The 18,419-nt window shown below is 47.9% G+C and overlaps 2 protein-coding genes across 7 annotated transcripts in view; both read left to right on the forward strand.

Annotated features, from left to right (window-relative positions):
• Window positions 1–1,655, forward strand: part of NCKAP1L (NCK associated protein 1 like) — a 43,189-nt gene extending 41,534 nt beyond the window's left edge. For all 4 annotated transcript variants that reach the window (XM_012450374.3, XM_012450377.3, XM_012450375.3 and 1 more), the window contains one exon: window positions 246–1,655. In XM_012450374.3, coding sequence (XP_012305797.1) covers window positions 246–377 — 132 coding nt within the window. In that variant the 3' untranslated portion in view covers window positions 378–1,655. The remainder of the gene's footprint in view (window positions 1–245) is intronic.
• Window positions 1,656–6,806: 5,151 nt separating this feature from the next.
• PDE1B (phosphodiesterase 1B) overlaps window positions 6,807–18,419 on the forward strand; it is a 30,158-nt gene continuing 18,545 nt past the window's right edge. Inside the window, exons 1-2 of one of the 3 annotated variants that reach the window (XM_021665976.2) lie at window positions 6,807–6,990; window positions 7,078–7,203. In XM_021665976.2, the coding sequence (XP_021521651.1) occupies window positions 7,091–7,203 (113 nt within the window). In that variant the 5' untranslated portion in view covers window positions 6,807–6,990; window positions 7,078–7,090. Of the gene's footprint in view, window positions 6,991–7,077; window positions 7,204–12,405; window positions 12,433–17,902; window positions 18,150–18,419 lie in introns of those variants that run through there. The other 2 variants (XM_021665981.2, XM_021665978.2) reach the window with 2 other exon arrangements.

Raw genomic sequence — 18,419 nt, forward strand, 5'->3', positions numbered from 1 at the left:
TGCTTCTGTGCCCTTCACATAGTCCTGATAAGGGGGTCAGGGTCAATTATAATGGAGCTGAAGATACCACATTGCCTTATTGGAGCCAAACCAGGTGAGGGAGGAAGAGGGGGTTGTGATTTGAAACGCTGTTCACTTGTAACTCTCAGGGCCTCAGAGGGCCTGGGAATAATGCAAAAAGGAACAGCATATCAGAGACAAATGCTCTACTTAAGGTTCTCATCTCTTGGCCCTATCTCTTCCAGGTGGTGGAGGAGTCATCTTTTCTTACCCTGGACATGCTGGAGTCCTGTTTCCCTTATGTCCTGCTTCGAAATGCCTATCGGGAGGTGTCCCGGGCCTTCCACCTAAACCGAGTGCCTGCCAGTACCCACTGAAGAGCCCTTTGGACCTTCCTCATCCCTTGCCATAGTGGAAGCTGTGGTCACTCTCTCAAGGGGTGGGGTCACTAAGGAGAGGGTCAGGAGCCAGAGCTGATGAACAGATCTGTGGAAGAATGATCCAGGGCTGAAAAATCATAGAGCAGTGAGGCAGGCTGGAGGCATGGAGGATAGTTTATGGAAAAAGTTAGGGTGTGGGGCCACATGTGTGAATTTTACAATGAAAAAGGAGTAATGTACAAGTATATTTTCTATCTTCTGGTGACTTGAGCTTGAGCTCTGACAGGCATGGGCCTCTCTGACCTTCATCACTATTCTTAGGATAATGCTGGCGGGCAGAGATGATCAATCATCATATTAAACCATAATGAGCTTATAATCCTCCCACTGGAGCTGCTATTGTCTCCTGCACATTCATTAGGACCATTATCTTCTCTCTTCCTTTTTCAAATGTGTTCAGCAAACATTCAGCCTGCTCCTACTGCAGAGTACCAGCAAAGGAGCCCCTCTTTTCCTTTGTGGGGCTCTTTGAGGAGTCATTGGGTCTCTTCCTTTGCCCCCAGCTTGACTGCATTTCCACTGGGACAAGGAGGACATGCCCTTCAGAGATTTTCCCTGCCCACCTGCTCTACCACATTGCGTGTAACAAGCTCTCTCATGCTCGAACCCCTCCTGCTTTGATATCTCCACAACCCACAGCAGAAGGTCAGTTAGTCTGGGCCAATTCTAGGTCACATGACAGCTTATTGGACCAGACTCAGTTGGGTTTTCCTCCCATACCATTTGGGAGTACTCTGTCTTCTATTGGGAGGATTCATTTAACCCCAAATCGTCTTGTCAGCCTGGGTACTTATGTTGCTCCAGGCAGGGATTTCTCTTCTGGATCTTAAATTTCACAGACCTCATTAGGTTGTACAGCCCTGAGAGTGGGTATCCTTGAGGGAGTACAAGCTGTTTCAACTTAGCCCTTTTCTACGCTAATTAGAATTTCAAGTGTCACAGAGCCTGGGGCATTCAAGATAGCACTGAACTAGGTTTAGTTAACTTGTTGGCGGGAAATAGTGGCCGCCATGCATCACTTCTGTGTACCCAGTGCCAGGGGGAACTGAAGAAACAGATCATATATGTCACGGGTCTAGAGTGGTTGGAATTGACAAATATAATTAGCTAGTTGATTAATTAGGGTCATGTCCATACTTTCATGATGAAAGGAAAACAACTGTTGGTGTTCAGCAAAAATCATTCAGCCTTCATTAAATCTATTTGATAGCTGTTTTGGGGTCTTGTACGTGTGTTTGCTTTTTATTTCTTGAGACCCAGGCTTAGTCAATACTTTCTTAACTTGGCACCCATAATCAACATACAAATATTTCTTAGCAACAATTGTCTGCTCTTTAGGATGGAAGCGATAGAGAATCCCGCTTCGTGCATCAGCTAATCCTCCTTCCTTGCTATGGGAAGGACCTTATATACTAAGGAATGATTCAGTGTCAGGCTTATGAGACTGAGAGTAAAGTTGATGAGGAAGAGAAGGCTCAGAAGTACCTGAACAACTACTCTATATGCTTATATTTTTCTGCTTGAGGGGATAGAGACCCCTCCTCCATCTGCATGTAGAACTGCTTAAGAGGAGCCTCCCAGAGGAGAGCAAGACAAGTTGCTGCAGGGTAGACAGAATGCTTTTTTTTTTTTTTAATGAAAAATTTTATTGAGATAGTAATCCATCTTCACTTGTAACAAATAATACAGATAGGGCTGGATGAGGTGGCTCATGCCTGTAATCCCATCACTTTGTGAAGCTGAGGTGGGTGGATCATGAGGTCAAGAGATCGAGACCCTCCTGGCCAACATGGTGAAACCGGTCTCTACTAAAAATGCAAAAATTAGCTGGGTGTGGTGGCGGGTGCCTGTAGTCCCAGCTACTCAGGAGGCTGAGGCAGGAGAATTGCTTGAATCCGGGAGGCAGAGGTTGCATTGAGCCGAGATTGCACCACTGCACTCCAGCCTGGGCAACAGAGCAAGACTCTGTCTCAAAAATTAACAATTAAAAAAAAAAAGATACGGAACAGTTCCATCACCACAGGGATCCCTCATATTGATCTTTTACAACCAAGCCCGCTTCCCCTCCTGAAACCCCCTTCCCCATCCCTAGCCCCTGGTAACACAGATATATTCTCTATTTCTAAAATTTTGTCATTTGATATATCTTTTCGTAAACCATATAATTATACACACATGTTTCTCTACCACTTACACTTTTTCAAAGGCTTTTGCATCCTTATAGCAATTCTGCAAAGTAGCCAGGGAAGGCTTTCCTATTTCAGGTCAGAAAACATATTTAGAAATATTAAATGACTTAATGAAGGTCACATGTTTAGCAGTAGAACTAGAACTGGGACCCAAGTCTGATGTTCAGTCCCAGACCTTTCTACCTACCTGGTCTGACTCTTCACAAGGGAAGGCTTGGGTTTTAGAATCCAGAGACCTCAGAAGGAGCAAATTGGAGAAGGTGAGGACATGATGGCCTTTACCACCTGAAGCAAAAAGTGAATGTCTAGGGGCGAACAGCATTTCAGGCATTTTGCTTCCTTTATCAGGAGGGTCTCTGTCCCCTTACAACCTGGGACACAGTAAATGGTGAAATGCACTCACACGGTTGGTGGAAGAGTGTTCTTCCAGTCCTCCTCCCCACAGGGCCTCCTGCTTCTCCTAAGTACCTGTCATCAAAGGAAATGAAGATGAATCCTCCTTCAGCTCCCACACCTCAATGAGTTGTCAATAAGTTGTGTTCCAGGTTGTAAGTTTGCTTTACTTAGGCTCAAAGGAAATAAAGAATGGATGTCAGAAATTCTTACCCCAATTGTTTTGTCTTACAGGCACAGAGTAGCTTCTAGCCTCAGCATTTTCATTAATGCAGTGTTTTCATTAAAATCTCCATTAGCTTATTTGCAGCAGTGAGGTGGAATTATCCCTCCCACAAGGCCTGGGGCAAGATACTTGCAGAGGTGTTCCCTTTTGTTTGGACAGTGGAAACACTGCCTCCCCTGCCATGGTGTTCAATCAAGTTGGCAGGTGGGCCAACTTCAAAGTGCAGAAGGGGCTGTGAGCCAGCTGTGTAGCTCACCCCTGTAATCTCAGCACTTTGGGAGGCAGGCGGATCGCTTGAACTCAGGAGTTTGAGACCAGCCTGGGCAACGAGATGCAACCCTGTCTCTGCAAAAATACAGAAAATTAGCTGGGTGTGGTGCCTGTTGCCTGTAAACTCAGCACTTTGGGAGACGGAGGCCAGTAGGTCCCTTGAGTTCAGGAGTTTGAGACCAGCCTGGCCAACATTGCGAAACTCCATCTCTACAAAAAAAATACAAAAATTAGCTGGGCATAGTGGCTCTTGCCTGTAGTCCCAGCTACTTGGAAGGCTGAGGTGGGATGATTGCTTGCACCCAGGAGGCAGCGGTTGCAGTGAGCCAAGATGGTGCCATTGCATTCCAGTCTGGGTGACAGAGTGAGACCCTGTCTCCAAAAAAAAAAAAAAAGGGCAGAAGGTCCAGGGCCTGGCCAACAGGATGTTGCCCTGTAGCACTTTGCTTTGCAGGAAGGGAACAACTGTGGGGTGAGCACCAGGATCCAGGAGGGAAGCAGGTCTGAGCTAGGGACAAGGCTTCCTTAACCTTAGGTCCTCATGCTTATATCAATTCTTCTCCAACAAAGTTTGACTTTGAGAAGAAGCTGGCACATGGCTGAAATGCACTCACGCGGTTGGGGGAAGCGTGTTCTTCCAGTCCTCCTCCCCACAGGGCCTCCTGCTTCTCCTAAGTACCTGTCATCAAAGGAGATGAAGCTGAATCCCCCTTCAGCCCCCACACCTCAATGAGTTGTCAAGTACTCTCCCTCCCACTTGAATAGGAAGCAGGAGCAGCGGGCCACGTTGCAGGTTGAGGAAGTCAGAAGTTAACTTGAGCTGAGTTTGCAGCTCTGGAGAGATTGAGGAGCAGACTTTTCTCTTGTCACTTTGGAAGGAGAGGATTGTGAGGCTGCCCCTTTAAATAGCATTCCTGTAGGAGGCAGATCACATCCATCCGTCACCTGCTGCCAAAGCATCATTTTTGGTCTCTATCAAACTCAAAGCTTGTTGGAAAGAATTGTGGGGTTAGGGGAGTGAGGAGGCAGAGCCTCCTAGGGGTAGGGGGCAGTTTAGAAGCTGAAAAGGAGAGGAATGAGAAGGAGCCTGGGAAAGGTGGGGGTTGGGGACAAGAGGAAAAGACAGGGAGAGAATAGTTGTCTTTTGAGCCTCTGAATGGAACAAGTATATCCTATTCTTATCTCTTTAAAGATGCAGCAAGGTAGAAATGGGATTGTATTGCAACAAGAGGAATGAGGTTGAGACTAAACACCAGGACTGGTGATTAAAGAAAGTGAAAGAGAGCCACAGAGTGGAAAAGGCTGGTAGACTTGGCTCTGGTTTTATCACTTACTCTCCGTGGGACCGTGTAATTTTTCTGGGTTAGTTTAGTTAGTTCTCATTTATTTTTATTTGTACTTTTTTCATCACACTGTGTTGTCTGTGAAGTTTTCCCATTTATTAAATGAAGGGGATTAGAGTAGATGAACTCTATTTACGTATCTTTCATGAATAACTTCTCTCTCTCTCTCTTTTTTTTTTTGTGAATTACCCTTAAAATGAGTCAGGAGCAGGGGGTCTTGGGAGATCAGGATGTGCCACTGTGTTAACAAGAAATGTTGACGGATCCCTCTGGATGTACCTCTTGCCTCTTTCCTACCTATTCTAGTTTAAAGATCTGCCTAAATTTGGAAACTCCTTAGCTCTAATCCTAATTTACTAATTAGAACTCTTTAGCACAATCCTAATTTGCAATTCTTTTGTAGTTTCCAGCCCATTTCATTTTCAGTTGATGAGGAGATTGCTCCCAAATTTTCAGAAACGGACTGTGTAGGAGTGTGACTAGGGTCACAGTGGCAGCTGTTTCTTGGCTGGATCTGTTCTTCTACTTATGTTCATTTATCTGTGTGTGTGCTAAAGGTAGATGGATAGAGGTTGGGAAGTCCCATTATTCTTTCTGCTTCTTTCTCCATCTCTGACTCTGCCATCTCTTTCTGCCTCTGCACTTTCTGGGAGCTGGTTCTGCTGATAATTCTGCTGGATCTAAATGTGCACCTAACTTGGAGATTCTTTCATGTTAGGAGTCTTAGCTGCGACAGTCCATCCTTTTCTTCACCTTTCCATTTCACTTGTTTTCTCCCTCCTTTGACTAGGAATGGGGAGCCTCCACTCAGTATTTAGAACAGAGTAAATACCTTCTCCGGATCACTCCTCCTTCCAACCTCCAGAATTTTTTGAAATTAAAATTCACATTCTGGGATCCTGGATTAGTGGCCTGTTTTGGATTCAGCAGTTAGTGATATATCTCCTCTTTCTGTTGACATAGGAGTTTCCCCAATGCCAAAGCACGTGGTCATTAAGGGGGAGAACAATACTGAGAAGAGAGGTGGTTCCTGCAAGAGTCCCAGGTAGGACTCAGTTGGATGGAGGAAGCTTTACCCTTTTACAAGGTGTTGAGTTCAAATTCCAATTCACTCCTTCCACAAATGTTTCTTAACCAGCCATGCTGTTTTGTGCTGGGCCTTTAGCTCCAGATTTCTTTCTCTGAAGACAGAACAGAAGAAACGAGCTGGAAGTGCTTCAGGAGGGGTTTTGACATCAGGAATGCTTTCCCGGCCGTGTAGAGTTATTACCTAGTCAAAGAAGAAGATGTGGTGCTGCCTGCTCTGGAGAGCTTTAAACTTGGAAGAGATTCCTATCTGCTAGGCAGGCAGGCAGAGGCACCATGGAGAAGGCCACGGTCTTGAGATAGGTGGGGAAGATCAACCGAGGGACCTGAGGCCAAGTGTGTGATGCCATCACAGCTCAGAGCACACCCTGAACTTTTCCAAGACAGGCGCACAGGTGGGGTCTGCTCTGACTGGGTTCCGAGTCCAGGTCTAGCAGGGAAAGATGCGTGCTTATCCCCTACCCCCCACTCACACATGGGACACGCAGGCAGCTAGGCACACGTGGATACACGGAACCACACGCTCAAACACAGAAACTCAAAACACACGGAGAGAACCCACACAGCCACCCACACCGAAGTCCTGCCCGCCGCCTGCGCTGCGCTCTGTAAACACGCACTCACATCCGCCCGCACAGGGCACACGCAGTCTCTCGTCCCCGGCGCCTGTGTGCGTGCGCTCGCCCTTGGGCGCTTCTGTCTGTGTGTGCCCCCGGCTTCCAATCGTTCCTTTGGGAGGGGGAGGAGTGGCTGTGAGGAGTGAGAGACTGGCGGGCAAGCTGAGGAGAAGGGAGGGAGAGCAGAGGGAGGGGGGAACCCGGCCGGGGGAGGAGGAGAGAGGCGAGGAGGCGGCTCTGGCAGCGCGCGGCGGCGGCGGCGGCGGCGGTAGCGGCAGCGGCAGCAGCAGCGGCGGCGCGGAGAGCTTGGACTGGGAGCCCAAAGCTCGGCTGGGCAGCGGGAGAGGAGGAGCCGCAGGAACTGCAGCTCTGCCAGCTTGGGCCGAGCCCAGAGACACCGGCCTGGCTGGTCCACGCCAGCCGCAGGTGGGAAGGGCCTGGGATGGGGGGTGAGGGTCTCGGCTGGGGGCTGAAAGCTGAGCCGAGGTGCTGTCTCCTCCCTCTGTTCCGTAGACCGTGGCTGAGCATGGAGCTGTCCCCCCGCAGTCCTCCAGAGATGCTGGAGGAGTCGGATTGCCCGTCACCCCTGGAGCTGAAGTCGGCCCCCAGCAAGAAGATGTGGATTAAGCTTCGGTCTCTGTAAGTCCCCGGCCCGGGAATGGGGGGAAGGGACCTTAGGGAGCCTGAGCGGGAGGAGGAGCGGGGATAACTGGAGCTGGGCTGTGGGCTGGTTCTCTCCAGCACACATGTTGGCAGGTGCGAGGAAACACGGCCCTGACATGCGTGGCCAGGCCACATGTGCAAGGCATGTGCGGAGCAAGCCGGCCAGTTGGAGCGGGCTTAGGAGTTGCAAAGGTAACGATGTGCCTGTGCCTGTGGACCCCTGGCTGACACACGCAGCGCTTAGAGGGGGCACAGTATATGCAGTGTGTCAGGGCTGCAGGAGGGCAGCAGAAGTGCCAGGCTGACTCACACGTATCCATGTGCAGAGTTGTGCAGATGTGGGCCACATGACATGTGTGTGCATGAGTGACCGCAGGTCGCAGAGGTATGTAGCGTGATTGCACACAGCTTTAGATCTACTGCATGGGAATACTTGTGCCAACCTGTGGGTCACATGTATCTCAGTTGGGATTGGTAGTTTCTGCCTCCTGCACAGGGAGTGGGGGTGGGGGACACCCTATGCCTGAGCTGCTCATCTCTTGGGGCCTGGAAACTTACTCTATATATTAATGATGAGGGTACCCACCTGGAATCTGGAGCGGGGGTTGGAGCCCCCATCTGGAAGCTGAAGGAGATGATGATGGTGAAGAAAGATTAATTGACAAAGGCAAGGTAACTGGCTTAATCAAAGCCTTTTTGTTTATATAGGGTCTTCCAGGATCTCCAAGCACATTTGGGCATCTTTTCCTATTGTTTCAGTACCACGGCATTGGGGAGGTATAAATGGGGGAAGGACGAACTCAGGTATCTCATACTCCAGTTCCAGGGGAGGAACGGAACTTTCCTCCCGCTCCTTAGAAAAAAAGAGGATTGGGTCAAAGACAAGCCAGGCACCATGTTTGTCTCCCAGTCAGCTGCTGCCGTCGGGAAATCTCCACAGTCTGTTGATTCTTAATCAGGGAACAAGAGAAGATGTCCCTCTCTCCGAGATGAATCCATGGCCCCAGGAACGAGGAAATAGATAGGAGACTATGGATGTTTAGAGAGGAAACACAGTAAACATAGCCCGAACCCATTTCCTCCCCAGTATCCTCCATAGTGACCACTGAAGCTTTCTATTTCTGGGTCTGGTAGAGGGAGCGATGAGGGTAGGGGATGGATAGATGCTTATGTTATATTGTTCTTTCAATACTTAACTGTGGTGATAAGATGACACCTTTCTATGGCAGGTGGGTCCGATTTATACACTAGCTACTTGGAGAGGCCTTAGGGAGAACTGAGGCATAGTGAGCAACAAGGCTTGGAATCCAAATGTGCTTCTCAGTCCCCCTCCTTGGCTGCCTCTGGCCAATCCAATTTGCTGGGCTCTATGAAGCGCAGCCTTGGAATGACTTCTGGGATGAAAAAATGGAAAACCGGATTGAATTGATTTTTGTTGGGAGGAGCACTGTGTGATTTTTTTTTGGGAGGAGCGCTGTGTGATTTTGATAGAATATGATGCTCTGTTAATGTTAAATGAGCTGGGGAAAGGGGCAGATAAGGAAATAGTTGAATAAGGGCCCCAGGTCCATAAATGGGAGAATTCAACACGTCTCAGGATGGCTCTCCTGGCACTAGTGGCTCATGATACTGACCCTGCCTCTATTCCAGGTAACAGGGCCCTGCAAAAGAGTGGACATCACTAGCTTCACTATCTCCCACACATTTCTAACCAAAAGCCTTTCCCAAAAATGAATTGCTTTTTCTTCCTTTAGTGTGAGAAGTGCTCAATGGTGAGAGAAGAGGATTTCCAGCAGGAGGAGGCAGGAAACCTGGGAAGAGAAGGGAATAGAGGCAGCTTCCCTCCAGAGGGCCTTAGCTGAGATGTCCTTACATGAGATTAGGGTGGACGAGGAATCCTATTCTTATTGATTAGATCATTCTGGTCTTCACTCACTTCAGCAGTCTGGTCCTTAAGAATGCTAGCTTTGTACAATTAAGTTAGCAAGGAAAAAATAAAGCTAGATACATGGAATGTAACTTGCCCAAAAAAGTATAATCTCCTGATTATTAATGGGCAGGAATAGATTCGCAGTCGCACGTCCTCAAAGCAGAGAAAGATGTTGATATCAAGGTAGATCCCAACTTGATCGATGTTGATGGCTCACTGGATTTTGCCTTTTTGAATATTGGGGAGGCTCTGACAATTAGATAAAGGGAAATAAAAGGATTTAGGGCTTTGCTGGGTAAGAGGTGGGAGTTTCCCAACTCTCTCAATGGAGTGGTTTCTGAAGAGGTGAGAAAGGAGATGTTCCCCCTTTTAAGTGGAAATAAAGGTTCCCCCCCTTTGGCCAAGGTAGGAAAGGGTTGCTAAGTCTGGAAATAGGAAATAGATATGATTATCTTAGGATTGGGTACTGCATGGAAATGGAAACATGGAATATATCCGTGTATGTATTTACCTAACTATCTATCTAGATCCTTCTACTCAACACATGCTATTTCCCCCTCTCTACCTTTTAAATTTCTCATTAGGACATCCAAACTTTCTTCTGGGAGACTAGGCCTGGTGTTTCTGACTCTGGATAAAAAGCCCACAATAATATAATCGTGCAGGGCAATTTTTTTTATTGGGAAGAGCATCCAGGAATTCTGTTTCCCACACTAAGACATTGTCAAAAATAAATTCAGAATCTAATCTGGATCATATGAGCTGAAGAGGGTCTCTTAACTGTGTGATTTTACCTCTATCTTCAGGACAATTTCCCTAATTAAGCAGACGCATAAACCGAGGCATGAGTGAGGGTGAAAGAGGCATCTGGAGGTGATGAGTTGGCCAGGATGACTTTAAGCATCTTTGACCCTCAGAGGAAGTATTTGACTTGGCTGTCTACCCTTCTCTGAGATCAGAGGGCTTTAGGGAATGGGAGGAAGACCAGAAGAGGTAGACATAATTTTCTATGTCTTTTGTGAATCAAGAAAAATGATAAGCAGACATTGATTTGCCATCCTCAGCTCATTTATTTATTCATCCAATAGCTATTTCTCGAGTACCTTCTATGGGCCAGGTGGCATGCTGGATGCTGAGGATACAGTCAGTGGTGGACGAAACAGACATAGTCCCTCTTCCTACAGAGCTTGTAATCTGTTTCAACTCCATCAAGTGGTGTGGAGAGTGGGGGAGGCTCCCTATTCCTTGTTTTGCTACACCCACCCAGTGATGAAATTCTACCACTCTGGGTTTCTGCCTCATTTTTTCTTTAGGGGGCTTATATACATAGGAAAAGCATAAATATGCGTTCTCTTTCTCTCAGGATGGTATGAGCATCGCTCTTTTTTCTCTGCTCCAGTTTCTCTTGGAATTTTACATTTTACAGATAGAACTTCCCCCTTCCTTTGTGACAGTATAGATATAGTTCCTTTCTCTTCTTTCCCCACATGGTACATACTCAGGACCCTGAAAGTCTAGGCTTAACATTTTATGCTGTGGTTCAAGGTCATTATAGATGAGCTGGAGCAGGAAACCCATTTGGGATTATTTTTGCTTATCTTAGTTTCATCAGAGTCTAGTGTGATACCTTGAACATAACAGGTACTCAATAAATGCTGTTAAATGAAGGAATGAACAAATGAAATAGTGAATATATGTACATATGTCACGAGGTCCAGTTCTGTCTCTAATTCTGTGGTGCGTGTATCCCTTCATGTTTGTTGAGTGGTGGGGGGAGGAGTAGGAAATGGAGATGGAGGAAAGGGAGATGATGATGATGTGGTTGTTTTGAGAGGGTGATGCTTAAAAGGTGTGGGGTTTGGGGACCTCAAGACAGAGCCTGGAACTGAAGGAGTTACAGAGAAGATCTAGAAACTGGTGTTTGGACTGTGTGAATGAGATATGTTAGGAAGAAATTGTGAATGCCTGCCTGACACGTATACATATGTGTTTGGGTAAAGGTTGGTATGTGTGCTGGGGACAGAGCTCCATGAAGATGTGTCTGTTTTTATAAGTGGCACGTGTGATAATAAATGTGTTGGGAAGGTGTGCACTTACCTGAATACCTGAAATTGTCCTAGTTATGAGATGATGCATATGTGCATGTAGATAATGGGATAATATCTATGTGTGAGATTGTGTATGTATTTGTGACACTCAGATTTTTTGACATTCCTGGGAAGTTCCAGTGGATGAGAAGAAGAAGCTGAGGGACTGGGTGCCTCGTTGATTTAACCCTGCCTTTTGCTGTCTTTTTGTATATGCCCCTTGGAGTGATCTTCTGTGGCTCTTACCAGTTTTGAAAATCATGCTGCCATTCTCCTTTTCCTGCCTATGGATGTGGAGCTGCTGTGAATATTGCAGCATAAACTATGGTTCCCTGGACCTCTGGAGAAAAAGGAGTGTCATTTTTCTCATACCTTGGTGGGGATGATTTTTTGGTGCTGTCTTCACTGGATTAGTCCTTCCTCCTCTTCCAGCTGTGGCAAAGGGAATCTCTCCTCCCTGGGTTTCATACCCCACTTTTCCATCAGATGTCTCCTGTCTCTATTTCTTCCATCAGCTTTGTCTTGAATGAGGACTGTGTGGTATCTCTGAGAAGGTAGAGGGTAGAAAATTCCTGCATTAAGTTGAAGGTAAGGTACAGAGATAGGGGATCAAATTCAGCCCCAAGGAAGAACTTCACAAACCTCTGGTCAGGATAGGTGGCTGGAGGGAGGAAAGCAGGGAGGCAGGGTGGTTGTAGTGGAAGAACATGGGGAATATTGGGAGACTTGAGTTGGAGTTCACATTCCTGCTCAAACAATTACAGCTGTGTAATGTTTAAGTCACATAATCTCTCTGAGTTCTTTTTTTTTTTCTTTTGAGATGGAGTCTTGCTCTGTCACCCAGGCTAGAGTGAAGTGGTTTGATCTCAGCTCACTGCAACTTCCGCCTCCCAGGTTCAAGCAATTCTCCTCCCTCAGCCTCCCGATTAGCTGGGATTACAGGTGTGCCACCATGCCCGGCTTTTTGTATTTTTAGCAGAGATGGGGTTTCACCATGTTGGCCAGCCTGGTCTCGAACCCCTTACCTTGCGATCTGCCCACCTCAGCCTTGCAAAGTGCCAGGATTGGGCTATATTATGAAGGATGTGGGCCACTGAGGTCAAAAGAAAGGAGAGGAACTTACTCCTTACCGTCTTTTCCCAATGGTCAAACTGGAAATGGATGGAGCAGTTGCAGTTCTGAGACAAGGTGAGTGTAGGGAGCCGAGGGGCTGCCATAGGTGGGTTCTATGAACATTGGAGAATTCCCTTCTGACATTTATTTCAAGCCCCTAGGCCTGAGGGTAACATCAGGTATACCACGTCGTATTTTAGAAAATCACTAAAGTCTCTTAGAATCCAAACATCACTCTGCTTGTCCAGGAGCCTCAGGAGGTGGTTTGAAAAAAGACAGAGAGGAGATTTCACATTTGAGGTTGCATTTGCCACTTTTGCCCAGAGGCAGGTGAAGAAGGTTGGGGATGAATGGACCTAGAAGACCAGGTGAGATACTCAGTAGGAAAAAAGCCTGGACATTTATAACTGCACCCTGCCAGGCAGTTCCTGAAATCAAAGGAATGGTAGCCTCCCCATCTCCCAGACACCCCCCCTCCCCGACCTCTTAAAAAAAAATCCTTTTGCCACCTTCAGACTGGGATGGAAGAGCAGAAAACCTTGAAAACAGGTCTTCCCTCTCTTTTGAGTCTTTAAAGGAATCCTTGGGGATTTGTCTCCAACTCCTCTGCTCTCTCTCATTTTGTCTTCTTTGATTCTTCCTCTGTTTTCTCCTTTGCCCCCTCTTTCTCTGGGTTCGCTTTTGCTGTAAGGCTCCCTTTTGCTCTTCTCAGTTGTCCCATTTCCTCTCTCTGTCCCCATTCCCTTTGACTGACCCTTTCGCTCTTGCTGTCAGTACTTCTGCCTCACCTTGGCCAGGAGTCAGAAACTCCGTGTGGCTCCCTCCCTTCACCGAGGGGTTGCTGTGGTGATGGTGCAGGATAAGCTTGCTATGGGTACCCTGTGGGGCCTTCGGAGTCCAGCCTCAACTCCTGTCTTCTGTAAGACATATCTTTTGCCTTCTCAGTGACCTCATCCTACCAGCCACTCTGGGGAGGAAACCAAGTAATTGCCTTTGAATCTCTGGGGACTGATTTTTCTCAGGTAAGGAAGTCGAATAGCTATTTTCCAACTCTCTTCAGGATAGCGGCAGAGAAAGAGGGACAAAACCAGGGCAGAAGGTGGGGTGGAGGTGAGACAACTGGGGAGACTGGAAGTTGTTAGATAATGAGATTGTCCCCTAAGGGAGCAAGACCATATGGTCTAAGAGAACTGGGGACCATTCCTCCCTTCCTTTGGGAAGGGGCATAGATGGGAATTGAGCAGGGAAGAAAGGGTTTCTGAGAAGGGAAAAGGATGTTATCCATGCAATGCAGGGACGTCCCTAGTACCCGTGCTCTTGCCCCTCTGCCCTGGTAACCCCCAGTCCTGCAACTGCTCCTACCCTCCAGCTGGAGATGCGTCTATGGAGCTTATTCCTGTCTGAGAAGAAATCGCCGGGTTCAGATTTCACTTCAGCACTCAGACCTGGCAAAGCTGCACTGAGGAAACTGTGTTGGGGTTTTGGTAGAGAGGAAGGCTTGGTGGGAAAAAGACAAGGGTGTTTTTGGGGTGTGGCCTGGGGGCACAGGGCATGGAGAAGAGCTAGAAAGGGGGTGCTTCAGGTGGTGCTGTTGGATAGAGCCAGACTTCCAGGTCAGTTGATTCCACAGCTGCAGTGAGAAGTCAGATTGGCAAATAATTATGGTGGCTGCAGTGGGGTGATTAGGCGGCCAGCTGGTGTTGGCATCATTTAGGTTGGGAAGGGAGCTTGGCTGGCTGGGGATTGAGGGCTAGGGCTGGGGGCTGGCTGCGGGAAGAGGCTTAGTGATTCTCTGGCAGGCAGGACCTGGGGACTGGGGAAGTTTTTCCTTTTACTCCTATTCCTTGGCTTCCCTGCTCCCCTGTCTATCAGCTCTTGCATATCTACTTGGCACCATGTCCCTAGTTCTTTCCTCTGTGCCCACCTTGTTTGGAAACTTCTTGGGGCCTGGACTGATTGAACACACATGCCAACAGTGTTGCCAAGCTCCCTAAACCATGAGCATGTCTCTACCAAGCAATTGCTTTAGAAATTCCAATCTGGAAGATAAATGAAATTGCACGAGACACCTCGAAGACTTCTTGGTCCCTCCTGTTCCCTCCCCTTCTGCTCTTCTTTGAAATGCCAAGAAAATTAGCTGTTGTTTTTATTGCAGTGAAATAAGTCGAAGACAGATTTGCAGGAGAACTTCCTGGAAAGTTCATGGAACTTTTCTTTGATAAAGAGAAAAGCTACTCTTCTTTTTTAAGCACTGGGTTAGAGCTGATTTGGGGAAGCAGTGATCCGGTCAGAAAGGATGAACTCTGGAACTGGGAAATTGAGGCCCAAGCATCCTACTTCCCTAGTGCCTCCAACCCAGGCCCTAAATCTGAGAACCATAAAGGCTACCGAGGAAGAAACGGATGCCCAGAGATAGCTGGTAAATTAGGGGCACTGCTGGGACCAGACCCAAATCCTGCTGATCCAGAATCTCATGCTGCCCTCATCACACCTGCAGTCAGACTCTTGCCAAGCTTTTAATTTGCTTTCCCATCCCAGACTACCTTCAACATCTGTTGAAGGCCCCCTGGAAGCAGGACATCTGCTGGGAACAGATGTTGGGATGTGGTTTGGAGGGCTAGTGTGGTGGTCCTTGTGGAGGCGGCTAATGAGCAGAATCAAATGGTGCAGGGAGGGAGAAGAGGGGTGGACACATGAACCGGAGAAAGCGTTCTTCTGGACTGGGTACTGGGAGCCTCCTCTTCAGTTTGCCTTTCTCTGACCTTCTCACTCACCCCTCCCAATTCTTCCCTCTCTCAAGGGCTGAAGTCTGACGGAGAGGTGACTCACTTGTGTTCTGGGCTGGGAGCTAGGACACCTGGGTTCTTATTAGTCTGAGCTAAGGCTCAAGCTGCTTAGATTATTCCCTTCCTCATGTGATCTGAGTTGTGCTGGGCTGTTGCTAGGAACACCTGTTAGGAACGGCTTCTGGTCAGAAGGCAGGGGGGAGTTGTCTTTAGACACAGGCACAGGAGGAGTCTGAAAGCAGACTCCCCCACTTCTTCAGTGTGTTCCCAGACTCTCTAATGTAGCACCTTTCAAATCTCCTTTCATTTCCTCCCTGTCCCCTTAATACCTCCTACCCCTCTTCCTCATCTCCCTCCACGGTCCTGGTTTCCGTCCTTCCCCCAATATCTTCCAGTCTTCCCCAGGCTCTGCCCCATTCCCTTCCCTTATCCCACCCCCACCCATAGCTCTTCTGTCCAGTGCTGAGGGCTCTCTCACCACTGCTGCCATGTCAACAGTGCTTCCCAGGATGGCACCCTAGCTATGCCACCAGGGGGGCTATTTTTATCTATGGAGCCACCCCCGCCACAATGCCCAGCCAGCTGCCAGAACTGGGGCTGTCTGTATAGCAATGGAAGCCAGGGGAGTGGGGGGTTGGGGGTGGGAATGCTTGGGTGAGGTGGAGAGCTGGTTGTTCTTGGTTTCTGGAGCTTCATGCTCTGCATACTCTGCAGCCTCTGCCTCCACTGCCTCCCCGGAGCCTCTGGAATAAGAAGACAGAGAGAAGTCCTAAACGTCTGGAGTGGTGGTGTCAGGGAGACTAGAGGTTTCCCGCAAATATCCAGGTGCCATTTGAGGCCTGGATGGAAAGTCAGGGGTCCTGGCTGCAAGAGTGGGCATATGGGACTTTGTTTATAAATGACTCAATGAATATTTGCTAAACTAACGATTTGGACTAAATAATTGTCATTTGCATTCATGTATCACTTTAGAGTTCCCAAGGTGTTCTCATACCATATCTGATTAGGTCCTCATGAAAATTCTGTGAAGCATGTATTATTTACCCATTTTACACATCAGGAAACTGAAGCTCAGAGCGACTTTCCCAAGGTCACACACAGTAATAAAATCTAGGCAAAAGTTTCCCGATTTCTTTTAAAATTTAGTTTTTTCTTTTCAACTGAGCTAGCCAGACAAGTCTCCTGATTTTAAAGTCACACTCTCTTTCTATTGGAATTAGATGATTTCCTTGGTTCTTTCAATTTCTGAAATATTGGAGCCTCGATGTCAGCCAGTGAATCCCTTCCCAAACGCCCACCCCTTTACCTGCACAGATCCCCTCTTCTCTTACCAGAGTCAGTCTCCCATCCTTTGTTTCCTTTCTCAACTCTTATTCTTCAGTGCAGGCTGGGCAGGCAGTAGAGTTGGGTTCCTTTCTATTTTTAAACTACATTTAAGGGCTAAAGGAAAATCCATACTGGACCCTTTGTTAAGGTCATCACATTTATGTCCCGCCTGCCAGCCAGGTGACAGTCTCCTTAGAGGTAGAGTGTGGGGTGTGTGTATATGTGTGGGTAGTATATGTGTGAAATTTTTCCCCAGGAAGGGATGATGGTTGACCATTATCCCTCCTTATTAGGAACAGTAAGTAATGATAACAGGCTAGGGCAAATGATGCGGCATACATATGTGGGCTGAAGTGGTGAGCAGTCATTCGTCCAACCGGCTTTGGTTCTAATGGGTAAGAGAGCAGAGGAAAGGACAACAGATCCTCTTAGAGGCTTTTCTAGTCTAAGACACCTTTTCTTTTCATTGACCGAGTCTTGCTCTGTCACCCAGCTGGAGGACAGTGGCACCATCTTGGCTCACTGCAATCTCCGCTGCTTGGAAGTTCAAGCGATTCCTCTGCCTCAGCCTCACGAGTAGCTGGGACTACAGGTGCACAACACCACGCCCGGCTAATTTTTTGTATTTTAGTAGAGATGAGGTTTCACCATGTTGGCCAGGAAGGTCTTGATCTTCTGATCTTGTGATCTGCCTGCCTCGGCCTCTTAAAGTGCTGGGATTACAAGTGTTAGCCACCATGCCTTGCCAGAAACCTTTACTTTTCATTAGGAGAGTTGAGGTTAGCACTTACTTGGGTAGAGTAGCAGGGTCTGGAGTGAGGGTACAAGATGAGGCAGGGAAGCTGGGCTGGGTTCGAAGTTGTTGTGTTCCAGGCTGTGTGCTGCCATCTGCCCTCCCAGCCCCATCCTGCCACGCAAGCAAGTCCACAGAACATGCCAAATGACTTGTCCTCATCTCCTGGGTGGCATTCAGGGTCTCTGACACTGGGTCTAGTGTGGTGGCTGACGCTTGTAATCCCAGCACTTTAAGAGGCCGAGTAGCTGGGACTACAGGTGGGCACCACCACGCCCAGCTAATGTTTTGTAGTTTAGTAGAGTTGGGGTTTCCCTGTCTGAGAAGAAAGCACCAGGTTCAGATTCCACTTCAGCACTCAGATCTGACAAAGGTGCACTGAGGGAGCTGTGTTGGGGTTTTGGTAGAGAGGAAGGCTTGGTGGGAAAAGGGCCAGGGTGTTTTTGGGGTGCGGCCTAGGGGTATAGGGCATGGAGAAGAGCTAGAAAAGGGGTGCTTCAGGTGGTGCTGTTGGATAGAGCCAGACTTCCAGGTCAGTTGATTCCACAGCTGCAGTGAGAAGTCAGATTGGCAAATAATTATGGTGGCTGCAGTGGGGTGATTAGGCGGCCAGCTGGTGTGGTCATTGTGGGGAGGGTGGTGGTGGGACACAGAGAAAGAGATGGATACAGAGAGAGTGACTTTCTTTTCTTCCGAGATCTGCAGCAGCCCTGCTTCATGGCTACCAGGTGTTCACTAGAGAACAGCCTTAAGATATTTGACTTCCACTTCGCTTGTTGGGATTGAAGCCCACTTCCACTTGTCCCAGTACTCAGTGGAGCTGAGAAACAGCAGACTCCCAAACTTCATTTGTTTCTAATTCTTCAAGGCTTTGGCATAATGACAAGGTATTTTAATTTCTTCCTGCTTTTGACGGGTAGGGGTAAAGGGAAACCTTCCTGTCATAAAATCCTAGCTCTTGGCCTGTGTCTTCTCTTTTCCCTTTCTACTGACGTACTCAACCCCATTAGTTCCTTATCCTCTTTACCACATCACCCCCAGCCACAGACCTAGATCTAAGAGATTGCAGATCCCCGAACTCTTTTCCCCAGTGCGTTGGGCTTCACCCGCCGGCTGTCCTTCTTAGCCCCGCCCAACTCCTCAGCTGACCAATCACG

Source organism: Aotus nancymaae, unplaced genomic scaffold (assembly GCF_030222135.1).
Source record: "Aotus nancymaae isolate 86718 unplaced genomic scaffold, 86718_ANA_hifiasm-v0.15.2.pri h1tg000016l, whole genome shotgun sequence".
Taxonomy (NCBI): Eukaryota; Metazoa; Chordata; class Mammalia; order Primates; family Aotidae; genus Aotus; species Aotus nancymaae.